Here is a 21800-nt window from a genome sequence, read left to right on the forward strand (position 1 = left end):
TGGGACACTGCTGGCAGCAGCACCAAGGAGCCACAGCCCTGCACAGGGAGACCTGGGGGCTGCAGTCAGTGACAGCTCAGCACTGGCCCTGGGTTTCATCACAAAGCTAAAATTATCGGAAAGGAGTTGTTCCATTGTTTGTTTTTCCCCCGCCAGAAGCACCTTCATGCCATAAACTCCTCTATTCAGCCAAAACCCCAGGTATTTACCCTGGTGACACTTTGCAGGCCAGAAGTGGCCACCACGGGTGCTGAATTGACATCCCTGTGTTATCATGGTGCTGTGTGCACAGCTGAGCTCCAGCCCTGGCACCTGCCAGCAGCTCGAGCCCTCCTCCACCCTGACACAAATAAACATGATAAATATGAGATATGTATACTCATTAATAATAGATAATCATATCAATAATGATAAAAATTGAAATAACCGTGTATTAACTGTTAAACCTGCCTGTCCTGGGACAAGGTTTGGAGCTGCAGGTACACATGCAGAGGGGAGGTGACAGTGCCCATCTCCTGATGGAGGGGCCCCATCCCATGCAAGGCAGGTCACAGTACACAGAAATGGTGCAGGGAAACAAACAGGGAAAATCTATTCCTTATTCCTCATGATGGGAATGAAACACTGCCCAAAATTGAACACCAACCAGCTCTATTCCACCTCGGTGGCCAGGGCATTCCTTACAAACCCCCTGTTAAAACATGTGCACAAACCAGGGCAGGGAAAACTCAACAGCTGCTTTCTCAGGCTATAATCTGTTATTTTATAAACTTGGCAGGTAGTGGGCTCAAAGGCTGTTTTTTGTGATCTCTGATCATAACAAAGTCTCCAGCAAGCAGAGCTTTGCTAAACAGCAGAGGGAAACCAGGCTCAGCATGCCTCAGAGGGGTCTTCTGCTGAGAAGCACCAGCATCACACTGTGGTGATGCACGTGGGAGAGCCTACCAGGCTTTGTGAGACACAGCAAGGCACAGCCCACGCCAGCTCCTCAGAGGGAAAACACGCTGGACTCGTACTGAAAAACTGCTGCCCCCCTCCTATCCTGCTGCTTATCTAAGGAGGCAGCACACACAGAATATTCCTGCCATAATACTGGAGGAGATGATGTCCCTGCACTGGTAGCAGCGATACCTGGCGAGGCAGAGGCAGCATATCATCTGTGAACAAACCCAGCAACCCACTCCCACCCCCAGCACTCCCAGGGGATGAAAGGAAAATGATCAGAAGGGAAGAAGTGATTCAAATTCAAGTGGCGCTAATAAAATATTCCCTTTGGTGGAGCAGAGGCTCAGGGGCTCAGCCAGCTGCAGCACAGAGAGCTGGGCCACAACAAGAGCTGAGCAGCAGGAAGGTGAAGAAAAGCCTCTGCCAGCACCACCATTGGCTCTCCCTTGCACCACCCCATGCACCAGGACCCCTCTGACCAGGGGTCAAAGCACAGTCCCAAGAGACAGAGAGGATTGCAGTTTGGTTTGTGAACATGGAAAATATAAAATACAAAAACATGTTAAATACTAAACCACATCACCATGCATGGATGCAAAAAATCAGCCCTTACAGGAATACCACATGTCACCAGCACTGCCCAAACACCCCCAGCACTCACCCTGGTGTGGGTGGGACATGAGATTCTGAAACCCAGAGGACAGCTCTCCAACAATTAACCATCAGGTCATGCCATGGGTTAGTCCAGATCTGCTCCTTTGGATCAGGAGTGGTGAACTGTGAGTTAACAATTTTTGCTGTTATTTTTTTACAATCATCTCTCCTTTTGCCACAGACCCAAAGCACTTCACACAATACCAGGGCTTCAAATCAGAGTCAGACAGGTCAGCCCCACCATTCAGACCGGGTAAAGTTTCCACTCTCCAGACCATCTGACTGCATGGTTTAGAATTATCTACTCTTTCCTAAACATAAAGCTGCTGTAAAAGAGGCCTGATGCACACAAATATTCGAAGCATGCACGTGTGTGTGAGGGGGTGCATGCACACGTACGTGCACACGCTGCAGCTTAAGATACTGCACATAGAAACACTCTAGTAAAGGCAGATCTTAAACAGAAATATGCAACCATCTTGGCCAGAAACCAAACCAAGCCCAGCCCATTCACTGAATCAGACCAAGCCAAGTCCTGGTGTCCCTGAGCTGGGCCCAGTTGGTGTCCCCAGGCTGCCCACTCTGGTACAACACAGGCTGCTGTCTCACACACATGGGAGGCCACTGCCAGGGCACCACTTAGAGAGCAACCAATCTTTATTTTAGAGATAGCTTACGTAAAGGAACATGCAAAGAAACACATGAGTAAGAGTCTCATCTGCCTCAGGCTCCTGTAAAAGGCTGTAAATCCTTTTCTTTTCCCCTTTCACAGCAGGTTGGCCAGTCATTGTTCACCCTCAGAGCACAGAGTGTACATCCCTCCTTTGGCTGGGGCTGTGCTCGCAGGTTTCCCGTGGGAAAGGAGGTGCTTCACTCCTGAAGAATGAAGCCAGGCTGTTGCATGTGCCACAAGGATGCTGGTGGGGATCAGCCAGCTGCACTGAAGGGCTTCAGGACCTGGCTGGGGGCTGAGCAGAGAAATCACCTCCAACCTGCCATGGTGCAGGTGGGCTTTGTGCCCAGGGGAGCAGATCTTCACCACAGTCCCAGGGCAGGACAGCTCCTCTTCCATAGCATCTCTCCTCCTGCCAAGTGTCTGATCTTCTCTCTCCCCTGTCTTCACATGCTCTCTGTTATGTCCTGACCAGATTCCCAGGGGTGAGACTTCAATTTGGAGTAAGTACAAAAACCGGTTGAACTACAGAAAAAATCTGTATTAAGTCAACTTAGGAATCAGGGGCATGATATCTGCTGAGAGTATTTCATGAACCACAGGTGTTCTGTACCCCATGCATGTTTGAACAACTCAAAATGAAACATGGTCTTCACCCTAACAGCAAGGGAAACCTCAGTGTTCAAAAACTGTGAAGAACACAATTTAATATGAACCTGCTTATATTTAACAGGATTATCTTTAAAAAGCACTGTTAGATATTTACTAGTTTGCCATGAACCAACACTTTCTTAAATCTGAGGTTTTTTTCTCTGAAGAGTCTTGAAAAACTGACTCAGGGCATTTGTCCTGTTTTTGGAAATGTGCATATATTTCAGAAGAGATTCCAAATATCTTCCTCACTAAAAAAGGCATGGAGAGACACGGAGTGATGCCAGCAGCAGTGCTCATGGCTGGTGGCACAGCAGCAGCAGGAGGAGCAGGCCAATGCCAGCAGCAGGACTGGGGTGGGTGGCTGCACTCCCTGGGTCGCTGCTGGGGACTGCAGCTCCATCCTTGCTTTGCTGATTCAGGAGCTGCTTATTTGCAGAGATGTCATCCATGTCCAGGTCATAGGCCAGCTCTGAAAGCAGAAGGAGAGAGATGTCAGTAACTCGTGGTGTGTCAGCATTCTGTCACACAGCACATCCAGCCCCCACAAAACTGGGGCTCTGGGGCAGCCCTGCCACAGCTGAGGGCAGCTGGGGCTGGGTGCAGCCAAAGGCATCACAGATGGGCCAGAAGAGCTTAGCAAACATCTTGTCATCCTGCACCCACCAGTCTCAGCACCCTACACCAAACCTTATTCTTAGGGAGATCAAAAAATCCCAGCTGTGAGGTGTTCCAGTAAGAAAACAAAAGAGATAAGGGATGTGCCTTACTGGAGAGAAAACTAAAGAAATAAGGGATGTGCCTTACTGGAGAGCTACTCCCAAGGAAAACCAGCTGAGCTTGGAGGGGTGTTTAGCAATGCAAATTGTGTCTGCTCCCCAGGCACAACAAGGATTCGTGCAGGAGTGAGGAAATCCTGGCGAGCACCAACACTTCTCCAAACCCAGAGTCAGCAGCAGGCCTTGCTCACCAAAGCCTCCTGGCTCCTGCAGGACCTGGGGAGCTCTGCATTCCTGCAATCTTACGTAAGAGTGTGCAAAATATGCTCCTTGTAGCACTGAGAACACATCCCATCCCTGGTCCACCTCATCAAAGGAAGGAATGTGAATGGATCAGGCACTCTGGGCATGCTGGTGTTGCAACAGGGAGACTTGGAGATGAAGCACATGTGGGTTTCAATCCAAGAAAGCATCCAGTGTAAAAGTTTTGATAGCACTGGCAGAGGAGCATGACATGAACAGAGGGGAAAGCTTGTGGGAACATCACTGGCTGCAAGGGACCTGCTGGGCAGTAACTCACAGCTGCCCTTCTCTTGCTGGGTCAGGGAAGAATAAAGAATTCCAAATAGACAATGTGGAAAGGCAAGACACCAGAAAATCTCAGGGCCAAGAAGAAAGACGAAAAGGTGTTTTAAGATGCCATTAGCCAGATCTACCTGGGGCATTTGAACCTGTCAGTCAGCTGGAAGGAATGGGTGCACTCGTGCTTGTTCTCAAGGCAGTGGGGCCCTTGCTGCCCTGCTTGTGCTGCTGCCATCTCCTTTGGGATCCCAAATGGGAATCAGGTAAGCCTGGTTTGTCTCATCCTCAGAGCCTGGCCTTTGGAGTTGGAGGAAACTGGTGGTTTCCATCAGAAGAGACCCTTTTTCAAGACTTTTACAAGCCTCCTGGATCACTAGCATGTTGGAAATGTTTGGATCATCCCACCCCACCCCTGAGAAAGAATCCAAGAGACTGAATAAGCCCTCTATCTGAAAAATGCCACATCAATCCAATGAACACCACTGCCAAGGCAAACAGGCAGTATTTCTTAATCAAAAAATACCCAAACATTGCAAAACAAAAGCAGAAGGATGTTAGCATGACAAGTGAGTCAGCCCAGGCCATCAAAGGAGGTCAGAAATGGCTCAAAGGGAGCAGTTATCCAAGCACAGAGAGGGCCAGGTGCAAGCAGAACCCGCCTGCTAAACTGAATTCTCTAGTAGATCCCCACAAACACTGCAATTCCTCTTTTCCACAGCTTTCCTGCTTTCCCTCTAAACAGCACAGGTATGCTGCTGTCCTCTGGCACTGCACACCCACGGGAAGAACAGGGAGAAAGGTGCCACCTCGAAAGGGATGTGCTGGCAGACTTTCCAAGCACAGAGAGAACAAATCCCTCTGGCATGAGGCATGCTCAGGCTTCAGGGCACTTTGGGAACAGCCTGCCTGCACCACCTTCTTTTCCCAAGCTCATTTCTGGAAAATAAGTGGAGGGATTTGGAGTTAATACAATCACAGCAGATTATTTCACAGTTGGTTGTTTGACACAAGACTCCTCAGCTGGCACAGTGTTGGATCACAACCTTCCCTAGTGTGTTTTGGAAGGTATTTCCACACATAACAAAGGCTCCTGAAACCTAAAAGATGCTCCATGGGGTCACAGCACTGTCAGGCACCCACAGGCTCCCAGACCTGTGACCATGAGAGCTTTTGGGGCAGGATATTCTCTTACTGGACATCCTAGCAAACCTAAAAAATTCTCCAGGAACTGAGTAACTACTCTTGCCTTCCCTTTAGAAAAGAAATTTGAAACAAAAGAGTGTTTCAGCAAGGTCCTTAACAGCACAAAGGGTTTTGACGGCCCCATTTACAGTCTTGTTCTGGGATGTAATTTATGAGATTCGAGTTCCTGCACGGGTCTCAATGCAGCAGCTGAATCCCGTTGGAAATGTTCAGCCAGTACCAAAATGAGTGTTCCAAACATATTCTCTGCGTGGGAAATTTTCCAATTCTGGGATTTCACCTCAACTTGAGTAAGGGTGAGTTTTTAAATCACAGCATTTCACCCAAATGGGGATGGTGATTCTCTCACTATTCCTTTCTGGCCAAATTAATGAGAAGAGAACAGAAACCCTCTTGTCATCAGAGATTAGAATGCTATTTTCCTCCCCTTAACTGCTTCAGAAGTTTAGTGCTTGGGTGTGCCATTTGTTTTCACTGTTCCTTCCATTGTATCCTACTCCTTATTTGTGCCCAACTGTATTTTTAGGCATGATGGATTTAGCTAAGCACCTTTTATTTTGTATTAATAATGGATCTTGCAAATCCCTTTCACTTAACTCCTAATGACCTTTGCTACATCAGAGGAAAGGCAAATAAAAGGTATGAGCCTCTAACAGACCTCAGGCAGCCAATCCAGGCAACAACAGCATTAAAAATACACTTCACAGAATCACAGAATTGGTAAGGTTGGAAGGGATCACAGTGACTCATCTGGTCCAAGCTCCCTCTCAAGCCCAAAGCACAGGATTGAGTCTATCTCCAGTGAGGGACACTCCACATCTTTTCTGGGCAACCTGCTCCAGTGCTCAGTCACTGCACAGTAAAAAAGTTCTTCCTCATATTCAGATGGAGCATCCTGTGCATCAGTGTCTGCCCACTGCCTCTGATCTTACTGCTTATATTATTGATAATAAACTTATTTCAAATCCTGGAACCCAAATTAGCAAATGTTCCTAACCAGGTAGTTCTTAAAAGGGCTCCATTATAATTTCCAGCTTTTGTTAGGATCCCTGGTTAGACCTGGTCACTCCCACATCCCTGCCCCCTACAGCCTCTAGGAGTGAATGAGCCTCAGCATCAGGGATAGAGCTGCAGGATGGCTGCTGGGGTAACTGAAACTAACATTCCACATACTCCATTTTGGCCACGTCCACCAAAACTTTGCCTTTATGCTGCAAAATAACCTGAAAGAAGGTACCCAGCCACCTTCTGCATTAAACATCTCCACTCCCCCAGCTCTGATCACCCAATTCACTGGCATCAGCTTCCCAGTACAAAGTGGCCCTTTGGCCTGCAAAGCCTTTCAGGGGGAGGGCAGGAAACCAGAAAAATCTGTTTCTGTTTATAATCAGAGTCCAGGGGGTATTACCAACAATCTGCACTAATTACAAATTCAATCTTCACTCATTCTGGTCCCTCTTGTCCTCTGGGCTGCAGATTAGATAATCCCTTTAAAATAATAGTCCATCATTAGCTGTGCTTTTCCCTGCCCCTCCTCACGCGAGCGTGCGGGCGCTTTCCCGGCATCCTCCCACGGCTGCTGAAAGGTCTCCAGCCGCACACAAGCCGGTCCCTCCGGAAGCATCCTTTGTCACCAAAGCCCCTCTAACACAAAGCTGCTGTGCTGTGCTCCCAGGACAGCCTCAGCTTCAATGGCCTCGCAGCGTGGAGGACAAAACGCGGCGCCAGCCCCGCAGCCCGCGCTTTCCGCAGCCAGGACATAAAGCACAGGCATTTTCCCATGGATTAGGGAAATGCCTCCTGACTCTGCCACACTGACTCTGCACAAGCTTGTTGGGCAGGGATCATTAGAAAGCTCTTCTTGCTGAACCACGCCAGTTTGGAGGCAGCTATAAAATAGGGCTGGACTGGGAGGAAGTTGGGTTGGAGTTGGGATGCAATGTCCCATGGCAGCTGGCACAGCAGGAATGAGGAGGAGGAGTACTGGCACACAGGCTCTGCTCTGCCAAATCCAACACTGCCTACCAAAACACCCCTCTTCACCCCCAAAATGGACAACACGGGCTTGAGCAAAGAGCTGCTGGCAAATGTTCTGGCAAATGACCTCCAAGAGCCCTGCTGCTGCAGGCTGGCTCGGCGGCTGCCCAGAGCCAGAGCCAGGGAATGTCATCCTCAGCCAGGCATCTGGGCTGCCTGCCTGCCAAGCCTGCCCCAGCAGATGGCTCCAGCCATGGACCCAATATAGCAACAGAGCCAGAATGGATGGCCAGGCATGAAAACTGCCTCCCCTGTCACTGGATAGCTCTGCCAGTGCCTCGTGCAGCCATGAGGGGATCCCGACACAGGTGAAACCACGAAGCCTAACACAAAATGTTCAGCCAACAGGGCTGCTGTGGTGATGGCCCTGGTCTGCACATGATGGAAACACTGCAGCGTGAAGGGAATGGATCATGTTTCCAGTGAATGCAAATCACATCAAGTACAAATGCCACAGACAGGTAGGGCAGCTTGGCAAGCTGTGGCATCTGCCAGCATCTTTCCTTCAGGAATGATTTTTCCCAGGAAAGCATATGCTACCATTGCCACTGAAAATTACAATCTCCAGAGTGCATTGCTTGGTGTAATTTTTAAAGCAGCGAGCATCTTCAATGTGGGGAAGAAGATGCCAATAGATGCAGCAGACTGGCTGTCTCCAAAACAGGACAGGATTTCTTAAAGGGAGAGATGCTTGAGTCAAGCCCAAACTGTTGACTCATTAAAAGGTGAAGCATAAGAGCCTGTGATTCCACACACCAGTCTGCCTCACCTTGGCTCCCAAATCTCTCCTTCTCTACAGCACCAACCATTTCACTCTCACAGGTGTTTGCACCTGAAATGTAGAAGAACAGTCCAATTTCATCCCAAACACTTCCTGGAACACCAAAAGCTCTGCTGGCCTCAGCCTGCAGTTATGTGTTTTTTTCATGCAAACAGCTCCTATTACAAACATACCTCTGCCTCCCCAAAGGCAACACCTGAAACCATCCATGGGGTTACATGGCACAAACAGCCACAACTGCACGGACACAGCCGAGATTCCCAACATGCTGCTTCTCCAAAACACCTTAAACTCTTCCAAACACCTAGCCAAGCATGGTTTCATCTCATCAGGGAGGTTTTGCCCTCTGGCTTATTACCATTAAAATCCTGGAGCACCAACAGGTTTGCCAGTTGTCTTCTTGCACAACGAGCTGCAACAGCCCAGCCGTAGGTGCGGCCGCGCCGCTGTGTAATTAAAGCATGAGCCAGGGCTGGCTGTGGTGCTTGTGTTGGCACAGATCACTGAGATGGATGTGCAGCATGTGCATGGTCTTGTGCCTCTGCTTTTCCACCTCCTCCACAGCAATTTAAGAGGTGCGGCTCTTGGCAATATGGATTTGGAAAAAAAAAAGGAAGAAAAAAATCCAGCTCAACATCACCCTGCTGCCATCGGCAACACGGCCCAGAGAGCCTGGCATGGCTCAGCAGCAAGGGGTAAAACCAACTTCCTGGGCAGAGACCCAAAGGAATCAGGTTTGGGATTGCTGATTTGCAAACCAAGACTTTTCCCCCGCCTGCCTGTTTGCCACCTCCGGGCTGCTGGTGTGCCATGGATGGCCTGTGGCCTGCAGCACGTGTTCACCATCAACCCAGACACCACAGGTACCTCCACAAACCCAGGACCAATGGGGGAGGAAGCTCCCCAGGATCAATGCTCTCTGGAAGGCAGCAGTAAATTGATTTAGGAGGACCCAGATGTGAGGAAAGCCCATCTCAGTCCCAGCCAGGGTTGTAACCAGGTGCTGTTTGGGGTACACAAGGCCCTGAGCTCTGTGAGGCAGCCAGTATGCACACCCTGGCTCCCCAGCCTCCAGTACTACCAGAAAAGTCTCTCCACACACGTCCACAAGTTTTTGAAGGAACAAAACACCCTCAAAACCCAAGACAGTGTACAGGCAGAGGGGCTGCACCATGACCCCAATTCCAGCAACTGCTCCTTCCCCCCACCTTGGCCAGAGGCTGGTGGCAAGGAAGGGCCATCATTTATGACCTGGGCCTATGTTTACTTTGAGAATGTACATTCTTTGCTCCTTGGTTTGGTCTAGATCTACCCTGAAGAGAATCTGGCATCTGCAATTGCATTCCTCGTTTTCCCTTTGGCAGAGTGTGAAAGAGTTTCTGAACTGCACTCGCGGAACGGAGCCACAAAAACGTGTCTAGCAAAATGCACTCATGTAATCTATTAAAAATTAACAAATCTCATTAGCATTATTAATTGGAAGGGCTGGAGTTCTTGTACTTTGCTGATGAAGCAGCATTACCCTGGTCTGATATCCAGATGTAGAGTCCAGAACAAGAGCTGCTACCTAAAAGAGCTTAGAAGAAAAGCACTGAAGAAGAGGGAGCTAAACACATACAGCCAAAAACATCTGCAAAGACAGGAGTCAAGAAATAAAAAGAGGAATAGCTGTAAACAGGAGAGTATGAATAGAAGGGGAATTATTTAAGTGGCAGCAATACAGGACTGGGTCAAGCAATGATCCTGCAGATCCCTCAGTATCTCAGCCCACCTAAATGTAATTTCTTCCTGTTTGGAGACCTTCAAGATCTAAATCACAAAGAGATCCCTTCTCATCACTCTGCTGTCACCTGAGACATCTCCATACATTCTTGACTTTGGGAAGTAAGGTTCTCAATGATAGCAGAGCAAAATTAAATGCTTCATATTCCCTCTAATGACTGAAAACAACATACTCCCAATCTAAGTGAATTTTTTTCCTTCATGTTTTCTTCCCCAAAAGCTCCTGGATATGACCAGGAAAGGAAACTCTTTCTTGTTATGTGTTGGCCATCAACTCTCTAAGCTCAGGACATTCAGGTATTAGCAGGAGCTGACAAAATGCAGTCCTAAGGGGAATGCAATGGTCGCTGCCTTCCAGATGTTAGCCACTAAAAGCAGCCCTCAAGGCAGAAGGATGTTTCTCAATGCTTGATTGGAAAGCTCATGGTGGTGTTATGGCACCCAGGAACATGTGAACCTCCCTTTGTGACTCACTGTGTGAGGAAACCAGCCCTGGAAGTGCCCAGGCCACAGACACCAGGGGTTTGTGCATTCCTGCTTCAAGTAGGCAACCAGGAATGTGCCTCTTCAGTCAGAGGGGACAAGGACTTTGTGCAATGTCTACACTCAGTGAAAAATCCCTGGACATCCACCAGGCTACAACTCATGATGCCAAGGGAAATATCTCGAGTGAGATTTCAGGTCACAACCCAAGAGTTTGGGTTGTGCACGGACACCCCAGCTCAGCCCACAGCAGAACTGGCAGGCAGGCTCAGGCATGGTGATGCTCCATGCTCCTCTGCTCAGCCTGCCTCTGCTCCTGGAGAAACTTCCTGAGGTTTTGTGCTCTGGCACTGCCCAGGGTCCCCAGCATGGAGGGACAGCCAGGTCCCCCTGTCCATGCCAGGGGAATGTTTGCATGGAGCAGTAGCTGAGGTGAGAGAGCTGCCAAGAGAAGGGAGCCAAGTGGCACCAGCATCACCTGGCTTTTCTCATTGTGTTAACCTGCATAAATAAACCAATTTAAAAAAAATCCTGGACCTGCATTAAAACAACATTAAAGTGACTGTAAAAATGGGGTAAAATGCAGAAGGTTCTGGGAAACATCACCATACTCAACTATTCCACTTTATACAGAAGAAGGTTTGGGTTCATAGGCTGAATATTTTAACAGCTTCAGGAATCTTCCCTGCACTGGAAGCAGCCCCAGGAACTGCCTCTGTAGTCTGACACCAGGACCTGGCTGTGCACTGCATGGCAGTGAGGAAAGACCCAAATTAAGCCCAGCTGCTCAGTGGGTGCCTGTAACCTCTGACACAAACCCTGGCTGATTTCTGCTCCTCCCAGGCCAGAGCAAACCCTGACCCCAAAGCACTGGTGGAATGAGGGTGCTGAAAGCTGGATTGAATGGTGGTGGCAGCTCCAATGGGAATCCCAGTGTCACCCCTGCTGAGCACCAGGACAGTGTGGCTGCAGTGCTTGGGCTGTGCTGGACCTCTGCCATCACACTGGCACCTTCCTGGGGTCCAAGGGCATCCCTGTCATGCTTGGGACCATGCTGGAGCTCAAGGAGATCACCTGGACTGCTCCCAGTGCAGAGGGAGGGAACAAGGGATGGAGGGGACTGGCCCTGAGCTCCTGCTGGCATCTCCCCAGGAGAGCTGGTACTGCCACAACAAGGTGCCAGGGATGAGGACACACTGCTCATGGGGGAGAATCCAAATTGTTCTGGGGACACCTCCACTGACCCAACAAGGAGGTGACAACTCAATAGGGCTCCAAGGCCCAAGCCCACAAATGCTTCCTTCTCCATCCTATCTGAAGCAACCATGGCTCTCTCTCAGGAATGTCACAATCACAGTGGAAAATCAAAATAAAAAGGCTATGTAATCCAGTTTGTAAATCCCTTCAAAATCACAAAATCCTCTCTAAAATGGATTACAGAGATTAGAGATAAGAGTTTCCTGGAAATCAAGAATTGCATTTCTGTCTCTCCCATCTCTTCACTGCCTCAGAAAAAGAGCCTTGCTTGTGCCCCCCATTCTACCTCATTCCTTCCCAGCCATCATCCCAGCCTTGGGGAGCAAAAGCAGCACCCTAAAAACAGCAGAGCTGTTTCTACCTGACTTTGCCATAAGCAGTATTTGGGGGCACAATCTGCTGCATGTACCTGAGCCTGTGGACAAGGTGGGATGACTGCCAGGTTCTGCAAGCATTTTGGTCCATCCCTACTCCAAACAGGCTCCACGTGGTTGTGCAATGTGCTGCCATGGTTTGTGAGCGGCAGGACTTGCACCCAAATCCTGGGGGTGCCCAGCAGAAAAACATCCTCTTAAATCAGGAAAATCACCACTGTGCCAGTGGTGACAGTGCCACCAAGAAGAGAAAGGTCAAACACCCACATGGGGATGATATAAAATTATTTAGCAGCCATGCCATGATTAGTCTGATAGATTAAAATCATCATTTTGTTTAATATTATTGACACAAGTATCCACAGTTGATGCTGGTAAGACAATTTTCTGTTGGGAATTTTTATTTCGTGAGAGTTTTTGCCCTTTCCTTCTTATTGGGAACAACAACAACAACAACAAGGGATTGCAATATTAGCATTCCTGGCAGAGCACACATTCAAGTTCCTGACCTGTTATTGCTCAAGGACTTCTGCAGCTGCAGATGCCTGTTTGGAGCTACAGTTAGGTCACTTTGAATGATGCTCACAGAATAAGGATCAAAACACTCACAGCTTGATCAAAAGGACATTTTATGAACATTGCAGCCTGAGTTAAGTGCTGATGTGAATACTTAGGTTTGCCCTTATATTACCTCAGCTCGGTTCTAATAAAATTAACACCCTCTTAAATAATGCACTCAATTTTATTTGTTTCATGTTTTTGTGCCTTATGGCTTTGAAAACACATTCTCAAAACCCTCCCATCACACTGGGAATGTTTAGCTGTGTTGGGATCTGCAAATCAACACCTCTGTACAGAGGAATAATAAGGGTTGCACCTTTGTATCATTGTTGCACCTGCTCTAACCTGGATTTATCCACCAAAGGTTGGGGTTTTTTTTTTCTGCCCACAAAAGAGGGTAACCAGTCACACTCTTTCTTTTCCCAGGAAGAATTACCACCCGTAAATAAACAACTAAAAACTGAACTACAAGCACCAGCAGCATGAATTCTCCTTTGTAAAGAGACAACAGAAAAAACAAAGCAGGGGGAAATCCAGTCTCTCCCCTGCATTTCACTTGCACTTTAAAGGCAAAATGAACTTACCAGTCCAGGACAGGGGATGTCTTATTGGTGCAATACAGCTGCTTAACTGTTCTTTAGAGATATTCATCTCAAAAGCCAGAACAGAAAGAGCATTTTCCCCCTTTTTATTTATTTATCTTTTTTTTTTTTGTGCCAACTCACCTTAGCTGAAAAGCACATTGAGATTGTAATTATGGGAAGGCCTCATCTAGTAGATTTGTAAACTCAGCTATCGGCTTGAATTACTGGAATTAGCAAGGCTAATTTAATGTCACTGTTCAAAATAGCTCAGATTTGGAATTTCTTAATGGCCTTAGGAAAAGGAGTCTTTATGCATACTGCAATCTAGGCTTCATTCTTAGACTAAATTCCTTCTCATAGATTTTGTGAATGCCCTGTTTTGTAGCCAACACAAACTCTGTCCAGTAAAATAATGTAAGGACTCAGAATGAAAAGAGATTAGCTGTTCCCTGCTCCTGTTATTTTAAAGCAGAAATAACTTTGGCTTCTACTGATTCATAGACAAAGCTTGAAATGCAAAGCATGCTCAACTCCAGAGTCAGCATGAAAAGGACCTTAAAATATTCCCGAGTGCAAGTAATGGACTTATTAGAGGGATGAAAAGAGGCACTTTTCACAGAATCCCAAGCTCTTTAGTCCTGTCATATCAATAATCTTGCTTAAGAAATTCGTTCCATTTACATTTCTTTCCATTCCAAATATCCTGCCTGACTCCTATGAAATACAACACTTAAGCTTTTAAAGTGTTAATTTATTTCTGTTAATGCTTGGTGGTGTAAAATGTCTGTGGATCACCCAGAGTGTGAGCGATGGTGCCACGAGGGGGTGGGACAGGGAGCAATTCTGTGCACTTATACACCTGAAAATTGATAACTGAGGGGGGAATTTTAAAGACTTGGCTGAAAGCAACTTCTTTAAATAATGGCATTTGATTGTGCTGGAACTCAACATACCTGCAATCTGTTGCATTCTCCTTTATGTTCATGTTTAACACTCACAAAAACAATGCTGACAGCAAGAAAAAAAAAAGCTTTATAGATATCAGGAAGGAAATTTGCCTAAGCTCTCCTAAGCTTCCAAAATATATCAGTTTTTAACCCTGTTTGCCTCGACTTTGAAAGATAGTTTACTCTAATGCCAGCACAAAGCAACTGGTGACAATTTTCCCTCTTTGAAGAAATTGCTGAAAAACAAAGGGAATTCAGGAACAAATCACCAAGGTTTGTGTGGCATAGCAGGGAAGGAGACAGAGATGCCCCCTTTTTAAGGAATTAGGGGACTTTTTTTTTCCATTTGGCTCCAGAGGACGATTTGCACTGGCTGGGGACTGTCAGCACAGAGGAGAAACAAGATGTTTTGGGCTACATCTGCCCATGGCCTCCACAAGACAGCACCAGCAGAGAGCAGGAGACCCCAAACCCTGTGACAAGATGAGTGGCTATGCTGAGATGTCCCTGCCTGGTGTGTGGGGCTGGCCAGAGATGATTTTCATAGACCAAAGCAGATTTCACACTGCCCAAGAGACTCTAGGGTCTCAAAGCACACCCCAGGCATTAATTACACCCTCCACTTTGAAGAAATTAATTAAGCACTGAAACCTTCTGGTCCCTGAGAGCCAAGCACAAGCCTCCATTCACTGATGGCTAAAACTGAGCTGGGTTGTGGCGAGGAACAGGAACATTGACAGGAGAGCTGAGAAAAGCACCTCTGAGTGCCCTGAGGCAGCAAAATCCTCCCCCCAGGATATTTCTGATTCCTCTGGACATGTCCCAGCAGGTCCCCCTGGGAAGGCAGCACTCCAGGTCTGGCTGTGGATCACTCCCCATGGCAAGGCAGGGAAAGGTGACACACCAGGGAGGAAGAGGAGCAAACCCATCCCACAGCCACCCTCCAGGGCATCCACCCAGCCCCTGCTTCTCCTCAAGAGTCCCATTTTTCCTAATGACACACTGGACAGCCCTGATGAGACACCCACGAGAAGTAACAGGAGCTGCTCACACCATCCTGGTTGGTTCCCTGTGTGCCCCTGGCTGCTGTGTGACCATTCCTGGGCGAGACATCCTCCAGCCCATCCTCCAGCTTCTCCAGCTGCAAGAGGCACCCCCACAGTCCCATGGGAAGCAGATCAATGGGCAGGCACCCCAACATGCAGGCACCCCAAGATGCTGCAGGAACCACCCTCACTGGAGCATTTGCTGAGCCGGTATCCTGCACTGGAACAAATCCACACAATGGGACACAGCCTCTGTCACTCTCCTGCAGTGCTCTAGGAAAGAAACAAAACCCTCTCTGCTCCTGATTGCCCTGTTCTGCTCCATTCAGGCTTCTTGGATGCCTCCCCACCTTTCCATCTGTCTGCATGACTTTGTGTCCTCTCAGAAGCTGGACCAGCCATTTGTCCAGGGTACTCTCAATGGATTGAGAGGAGCAGCCTGCCAACCCACAAACATCTGCTGGCCCTGCTTCTTTTGCAACAAATTCCTGGATAAAATAGGTGACAAGTGCATTAAAAAAATATGCTACCTGTGCTGCAGAGAGCTGGAAGGCAAAGGGGGATTGCCAGCTCCTGCAGCTAACAGAGAGTGGTGGCTGTGCTGGAGCTGCAGCCTGGGAAACCCATTAGGGCCACATGGGGTGTCAGAGGGAAACAGGAGTGCTGGGCTTGCAGGGCAGGAGCCAATTCAGAGAGACCTGGGACAGCAGGAGTTCTCAGTGCATGCCTGCATTACCCTCCCAAAAGCTGGAGGAGCAGTGAGCAGGCACACCTGAGCTGCAGGTGAGGCAGAGGCACAGAACCCCCTGAGCATCCCCTCCTGCTGTGGGGAGATGATGCCCAGGGAGGGATTCCTCAGAGCAGGGCTTGCTCCAGGGGCTGTTCCTGTTAGCTCTGCTTTAGGGTTAGTGCCATCCTGCAGCCATCCAGTCCCCCAGTGCAGGTTTCAATGGGATGGAGGGGATTTAGGAGCCTCCAGGCAATCCCATATAGTTACCCTCTATCCTACATAACAGAAGCTGGTTAAGTATTTTTACAGACAGTATTTTTATTTCTGTTCCTGAATGTGTGCAACCGGTCAGGGTGAACCTTAGTTATCAGCAGCCAAAGTCATGCTCTAACCTCTTGCTTCCCAACCCAAGCACAGCAGTAACTTTTGTTCAGAGTGAAGCAATACTGCCCTGCTATGTCCTTATTTTGGGATTTTTTTGGGTACACAGAACTATTTTTCTTTTTTCCACATTTTCTAATGAGTTCTGGCGGTAGGAAGTTGTTTGTAAATCACACAAGTATTTGTTTTACTGGAAACATCTGCTTTAACACATTTGTCTTTTTAAAAAGGCAATTTTTTTTTAAACAAAGGTATTAAGCTGCAATGTAAATTGGGCACATCTGTTTATGAGTCACTGCAATAGCACTGCCTCTAGTGCACAGATCACATGGATCTCCAGGGGCCTGATCCAGACAATTACAAACTCAAGCTTGCTCTGCTCCCTTTCCCAGCTCTCCTCTTCCCACAGCACTTCTGCCTGATTTAATAAATTAAGGCCACTAAATAAGAGAGACCTATTTATTGTCTGCTAATAACATTAGGTGTCTGGCCCAGCAGACCAGAGAGTATCAACAAGAGCCTGAGGCTGGTGCTGCAGCCCAAAGGCACCTGAGGGCCAAGTTCAGAGAATTATTTATAGAGGGAACCCCAGGCTGCACCAGAGCCACTCTGCCCATGGTGCTGCACCACCTCTGCTGCTCAGGGCTGCCACAAAAAACATCTGGAGAAGCCAAAGAGAGGGAAAGAAATTAGCTGAACCTCCAAGATCCAAACCTGACCCACCAGCTGGTATTTATCCACTGCAAACAAGGTCAGCAGATCTGGGGGACTGGTCTGATTCCCAGGAAAACCATTCAGCTCTGGTACTGCAGTGCTGGGGAGCATCCCTGATGGTTCTGGGGTAAATAAAGCAATGAGGAGTGGGAAGGGAAATCCAGACCAGCAATCCAAACCTGCCTGGAGAGGGCAGATTCAGGATCTCCATCCCCACAAGAGCTGCCAGACTCCAGCTGTGCAGGGCAAAGCTTTCTGACTGGCACCAAAGCCCAAATAAAGCTACAGGAGTCAGGAAGGGCCACAGGAGGGGATGGTGCTCAGACGCTCCCTGAGAACAGGCACTGGAGCACAAGTGGAAGTTTGCTTCCACAGGGAGGGGGAGAGGGGAACATTTTGGGTATAAACGCATTCCTTCACATTCCCTGCACATGCTTTAGCAGTGATTTATGTGGACAAGGGAAGAGATACTGCAGGCTGTGTTCTGTGATGACTTTGGGGAGCACACAACCTTTTTTTTATTTACTTTTTACTGGAATGATCTACAGAGAAGCAGAAGAGGACAAGCAAACATACCAAAGCTGCAGAGCAGCCGGCAGAGAGATATCAAGGAGACAGAGGATATTACTCAGATTCTGATAATAACCACTGGCTCCCACCTGCCAACTGCAGGCTGTCTGACACAAAAAACTCCAAAAACAGGCTGGAGCAGATGTCTGCCTCCCTGTGCAGGAAGTATCTCCAGTATCCATGAGACACAAGCAAAATAGCTTAGAGTCCAGCAATTTTTCAGACTCGAGATACTGAATTCAAACAGGAAGGAGGGAGGAAAAAAACAGCAAAGCAAAAGGATGTGTCTCACGTTGCAGTTGTAATTTACATTTTAGAAATCCTGCTGGGACTCCTGCACTGGACTGAGGCAGTGACAGATGCCCTGGCAATCTGTCCAGCTGCCAAACCTGATGTTCAGCAGCCACTGCAAACCATCCATCCCTGCACATCACAGAACCACCAAGGGATGCAGCAGCAGCACCATGAGCACTCAGTGCTGCTCAGGGTCCCTCTCACCCAGCCAAGAGCCAGCCCAAGGCAGCAGCTCCCACCTGCCTGGAGATGGGATGCACAGAAACAGGGATTCACCTTCCAAGAGGGAAGGTGTGGGAAGGGAAGGGAAGGTGCTGCTGGGTTTGCACTGAGCTCCGTGCTGGGCACAGCCCCAGCTCCTGCAGGAGGGGAGGGCAGAGCATCACCCCAGGTCCCATGGGATGCAAGGAGCAAATGAAAAGCAGGGACAGACAGCAAGATGTCACTGAGAGCCCCAAATACCATTGAAGACGCTCTCTGAAACAACAGAAGCTGGTCAACATGCCAGATTTCCATTCCCATAAAAGAGGGGGAATGTGCTACTTCTCCAAAGCAGAACAAAAGCAAAATGTGTCCAAATTTTTTGTTGTTTAAATTTACAAAATTTTAAAAAGGCAAACTGACATACCATTCCAACAAAGTCCAATCAATTCATTTGGTTTTTGGGGGTTTTTTTCCCCTGTGGTATAATTAAAAATGTAATTTCAAGCAGACTTTGAGACAAGAAGCTGCTGTGGAGCAAAAGCACAATTACCTTGTGCTTCAGGCTGCTGCTGCTTCACTTCCCTGCTGCAAGGGCACAGAAAGATGTTTCAGTTTATTCCAGAACAAGAAAATCCCATCCAAAGCTCCAGCAAGCTTCACTGCCTCCCAGCTCCAGCAGAGTTTGCAACACAAAGTCTCCCATCAGAAAGTTTCTGGCTTGCCCAAAAACAACATGAGAGGAGGTTAAATTGTGAAGCCAGGGCACTTTTGCCCCAGAGGAGATGCCCCAGAGAAGCTGGCACAGCCAGCAGACTCCAGCACCATTTGGCTGCCTGGAGTTTGTTCCTGGGGCAGAAACCCAGGTGGGCCCTGCTGGAGCTGTGAGAGCCCCAGGGCAGGATGCAGGGGAAGGCAGAGCACAGGGGGTGGCAGGTCCTGGGAAGGGGGACACCCCTCCTGCAGCTCACAGCTCATCCATCCCAGCACCGGGGGTCAGGATCTGCTGCACGTCCACCTGGGAGCCAGGGGAGCCCTGCTCAGGCAAACACACCTGGTTCAGTTCATGTTACTGCTGGTGTCAGCCCCACAGATGTGTGTGCACAGCTCAGGATAATGCACACCAGCGCGGGAGAGCTCCTGCCTGACACATGATGGATCCCCTGCTCCTGGAGCACACGGAGCAGTGTTGACTCAGTAATTGATCCTGTCCTGCTAATGCACCCACTGATGAGTGATTTGCAGGCCAGACCCAAATTCATGCTATTTTCACTTGCAAAGAAAAGGGTGAGAAGAGAGACAGAAATGAGGATTAAAAGACCAGGATCCTAGGAGGTTTCTGTGGAGAAGCATCCTTCTTCCCCTTCCCCATACCTTTTTGGCAAGGACTAAAAAGAGGCTGCCTTCTGTGTTTTCTTCTTCTGGGGACAACAGCAACCAGCAACAGGCTCTGTGGCCAGGTCTGTGCACAAGTCCAGCATGGGCTGTCCACTGATTTAATTTTAAAAACCTCATCTCAAGTAATGCCTCTTCTTCCATCCAGGTTACATCCAGATCCCAACATCTTCCAGATACTGAACTCAGAGTTCATTTAATCAGACCTGATTATTTCACAGACACATACATTTATATTTATGGAAAGATGTAAAAACTAATTTTCAAAGTGCAGTGCTGCTGCCTGCAGCATGCAGGGACCTGTTGGATGCAGGCAGGGAGATGCTGCCATGCAGATTCTCACCCAACCACATCTAAGCCAAGCCCAGCTCCCCAGAGCTCCTGGCTGCTGCCACAATGCTGCAACCCACACTGCCAGGTCATGGCCACAGTCACCACCTGCACAAAAACAAACACATTTGTTCCAATTTGAAGAGGGGAACCAAGAGGTCAGGCTTTTTAAGGTAGCCTGGACAATTTGACCATTCCCCATCTTGTTCTACATAGGGCTCAAAAAGTGCTCTGAAAGTTGTACCCAAAACGTTTCCAGTGAAGGTTTCCATGATCCACCTGACACAGCATCTGCTCTCCTGGGCATCTTCAGAGCAAGAGGATGGACAGCAGAGCAGCAGCCACAGCTGAGAGACCAGGCCCTCCTCCTGTGCACTTTCAATGAGACAGGGACACCAGGCCCAACATTCATGGACACAGCTGAATTTCCCCACGACACTTTCTGGGCAGACCTGTCTTATAGTCCTTAATGAACCTTGGTTCTTGTCTCCTTTTGTCATTGAAAGGGACCTTAAGGATGATCTAGTTCCACCACACTTGCCATGGACAGGGACCTCCCACTGCAGCAGGCTGCTCAGACCCCATCCAGGCTGGCCTTGAGCACATTTCCTGGGAACAGGAGCTGCAGCACAGGGATGGCCCAGCCCCGTGCCCACAGGGCACCCTGTGATGTCTGAAGGCTGAGGGCTGGCACACTGACACGAGTGCTGGGCACACACATCAGCCAGGCCCAGAGCCTCTCCCACAGCACTCAGCAGGGCTGTGCCCAGCAGCCTCATTTATTACATCCCATAATCTCTCTTATCAGCTTACCTGCAGTGAGGCATTAGCAAAAGCCAAGCCACTCATGAAAGGGACACCCTCTCCTATGTGAAAAGTCAATCAACATGTTATATTGTTATCAGGCTCGCAGACAAACCTCTCTTTGTACAACAAAATGTGCAGATCCAGTGCCCTGACTATCAGTGTAAGGTTATCTTGTTGAGCCTTTAGCAAGCAGCACCTGATCTGCCTCTGTCTGAAATATACCCTCATTGTTGTCCCTTAAAAAGAAAACCAGCTAAATTATTTTGCCTCTCCACAAGGAAAAACAGCAAAAAGGAAAAAAACCCCAAAAACTACTAAACCAAAAAGCAAGGCTGTATCCAAGTCAGGAATTGTGTTTCCCAACTTCATCAGAATTCATGTCTTTTTCAGCCACAAAAAACAGATTCATCACCCTTTAAGGATAAATATGGCTATCACTATTGCAACTGGGCACATTTTTGCATACTTGAAATTGTTTTGAGGTGTTCAGTCATGTAAGATGCTGCACTCAGTAACAATTTAAAGAAACATTAGCTCCCAAATTACACTGTTGAAAAGCATCTCCTCAGACACCCTGGCACAGTACAAGCTGTTATTCAGACTTGCAGCCTAACTAGAGGGTGAGCCCTTTGCCAGCAGACTGGCATTACAAACATCTGGGAGTGATGAGCAGTCCCAGACTCCCAGAGACCTTGGCACATTTTCATGTGTTATAGCAGAGGCACCATCTCATCTGACCTTTAGTGAGTTTCCAGCCCTTCAGCCTCACCCAGTCACCCCACACTGAGCCCACAGAGCTTCCCAAAGAAGGATTCAGACCAGCTCACACTGGGAATGTGATGCACCATGTGATTTATGAATATCCCCTCCTCTGATTCAGCTCTTTAAAACATGGTGCATCATTCTTTGCTTTGGGTCAGAAATGGACCAAGGCAGAGAAGTCCTAAAAGTACCAGATACAAACTGCTCAGATGGACTTGGGTCTGCAAGCACAACACTGAAAAAGTTAAAAAACATTTAAAAAATGGAGTGAAATTGAAACAAACAAAAAAGATAGACCCATGGGATAATATGCCCAGGGGGTTCACTTGCTGCTTCC

At 48.2% G+C, this 21800-nt stretch overlaps 1 protein-coding gene across 1 annotated transcript in view; it reads right to left on the reverse strand.

The window, feature by feature from the left end:
- Window positions 1–2238: 2238 nt before the first annotated feature.
- Window positions 2239–21800, reverse strand: part of GPC3 (glypican 3) — a 139079-nt gene continuing 119517 nt past the window's right edge. Inside the window, exon 8 of the mRNA XM_054289935.1 lies at window positions 2239–3395. Within this exon, the coding sequence (XP_054145910.1) occupies window positions 3220–3395 (176 nt within the window). The 3' untranslated portion in view covers window positions 2239–3219. The remainder of the gene's footprint in view (window positions 3396–21800) is intronic.

Source organism: Melozone crissalis, unplaced genomic scaffold (genome assembly GCF_028551555.1).
Source record: "Melozone crissalis strain CALT ecotype California unplaced genomic scaffold, PUWL_Pcris_2 ptg000068l_1, whole genome shotgun sequence".
Classification (NCBI taxonomy): Eukaryota; Metazoa; Chordata; class Aves; order Passeriformes; family Passerellidae; genus Melozone; species Melozone crissalis.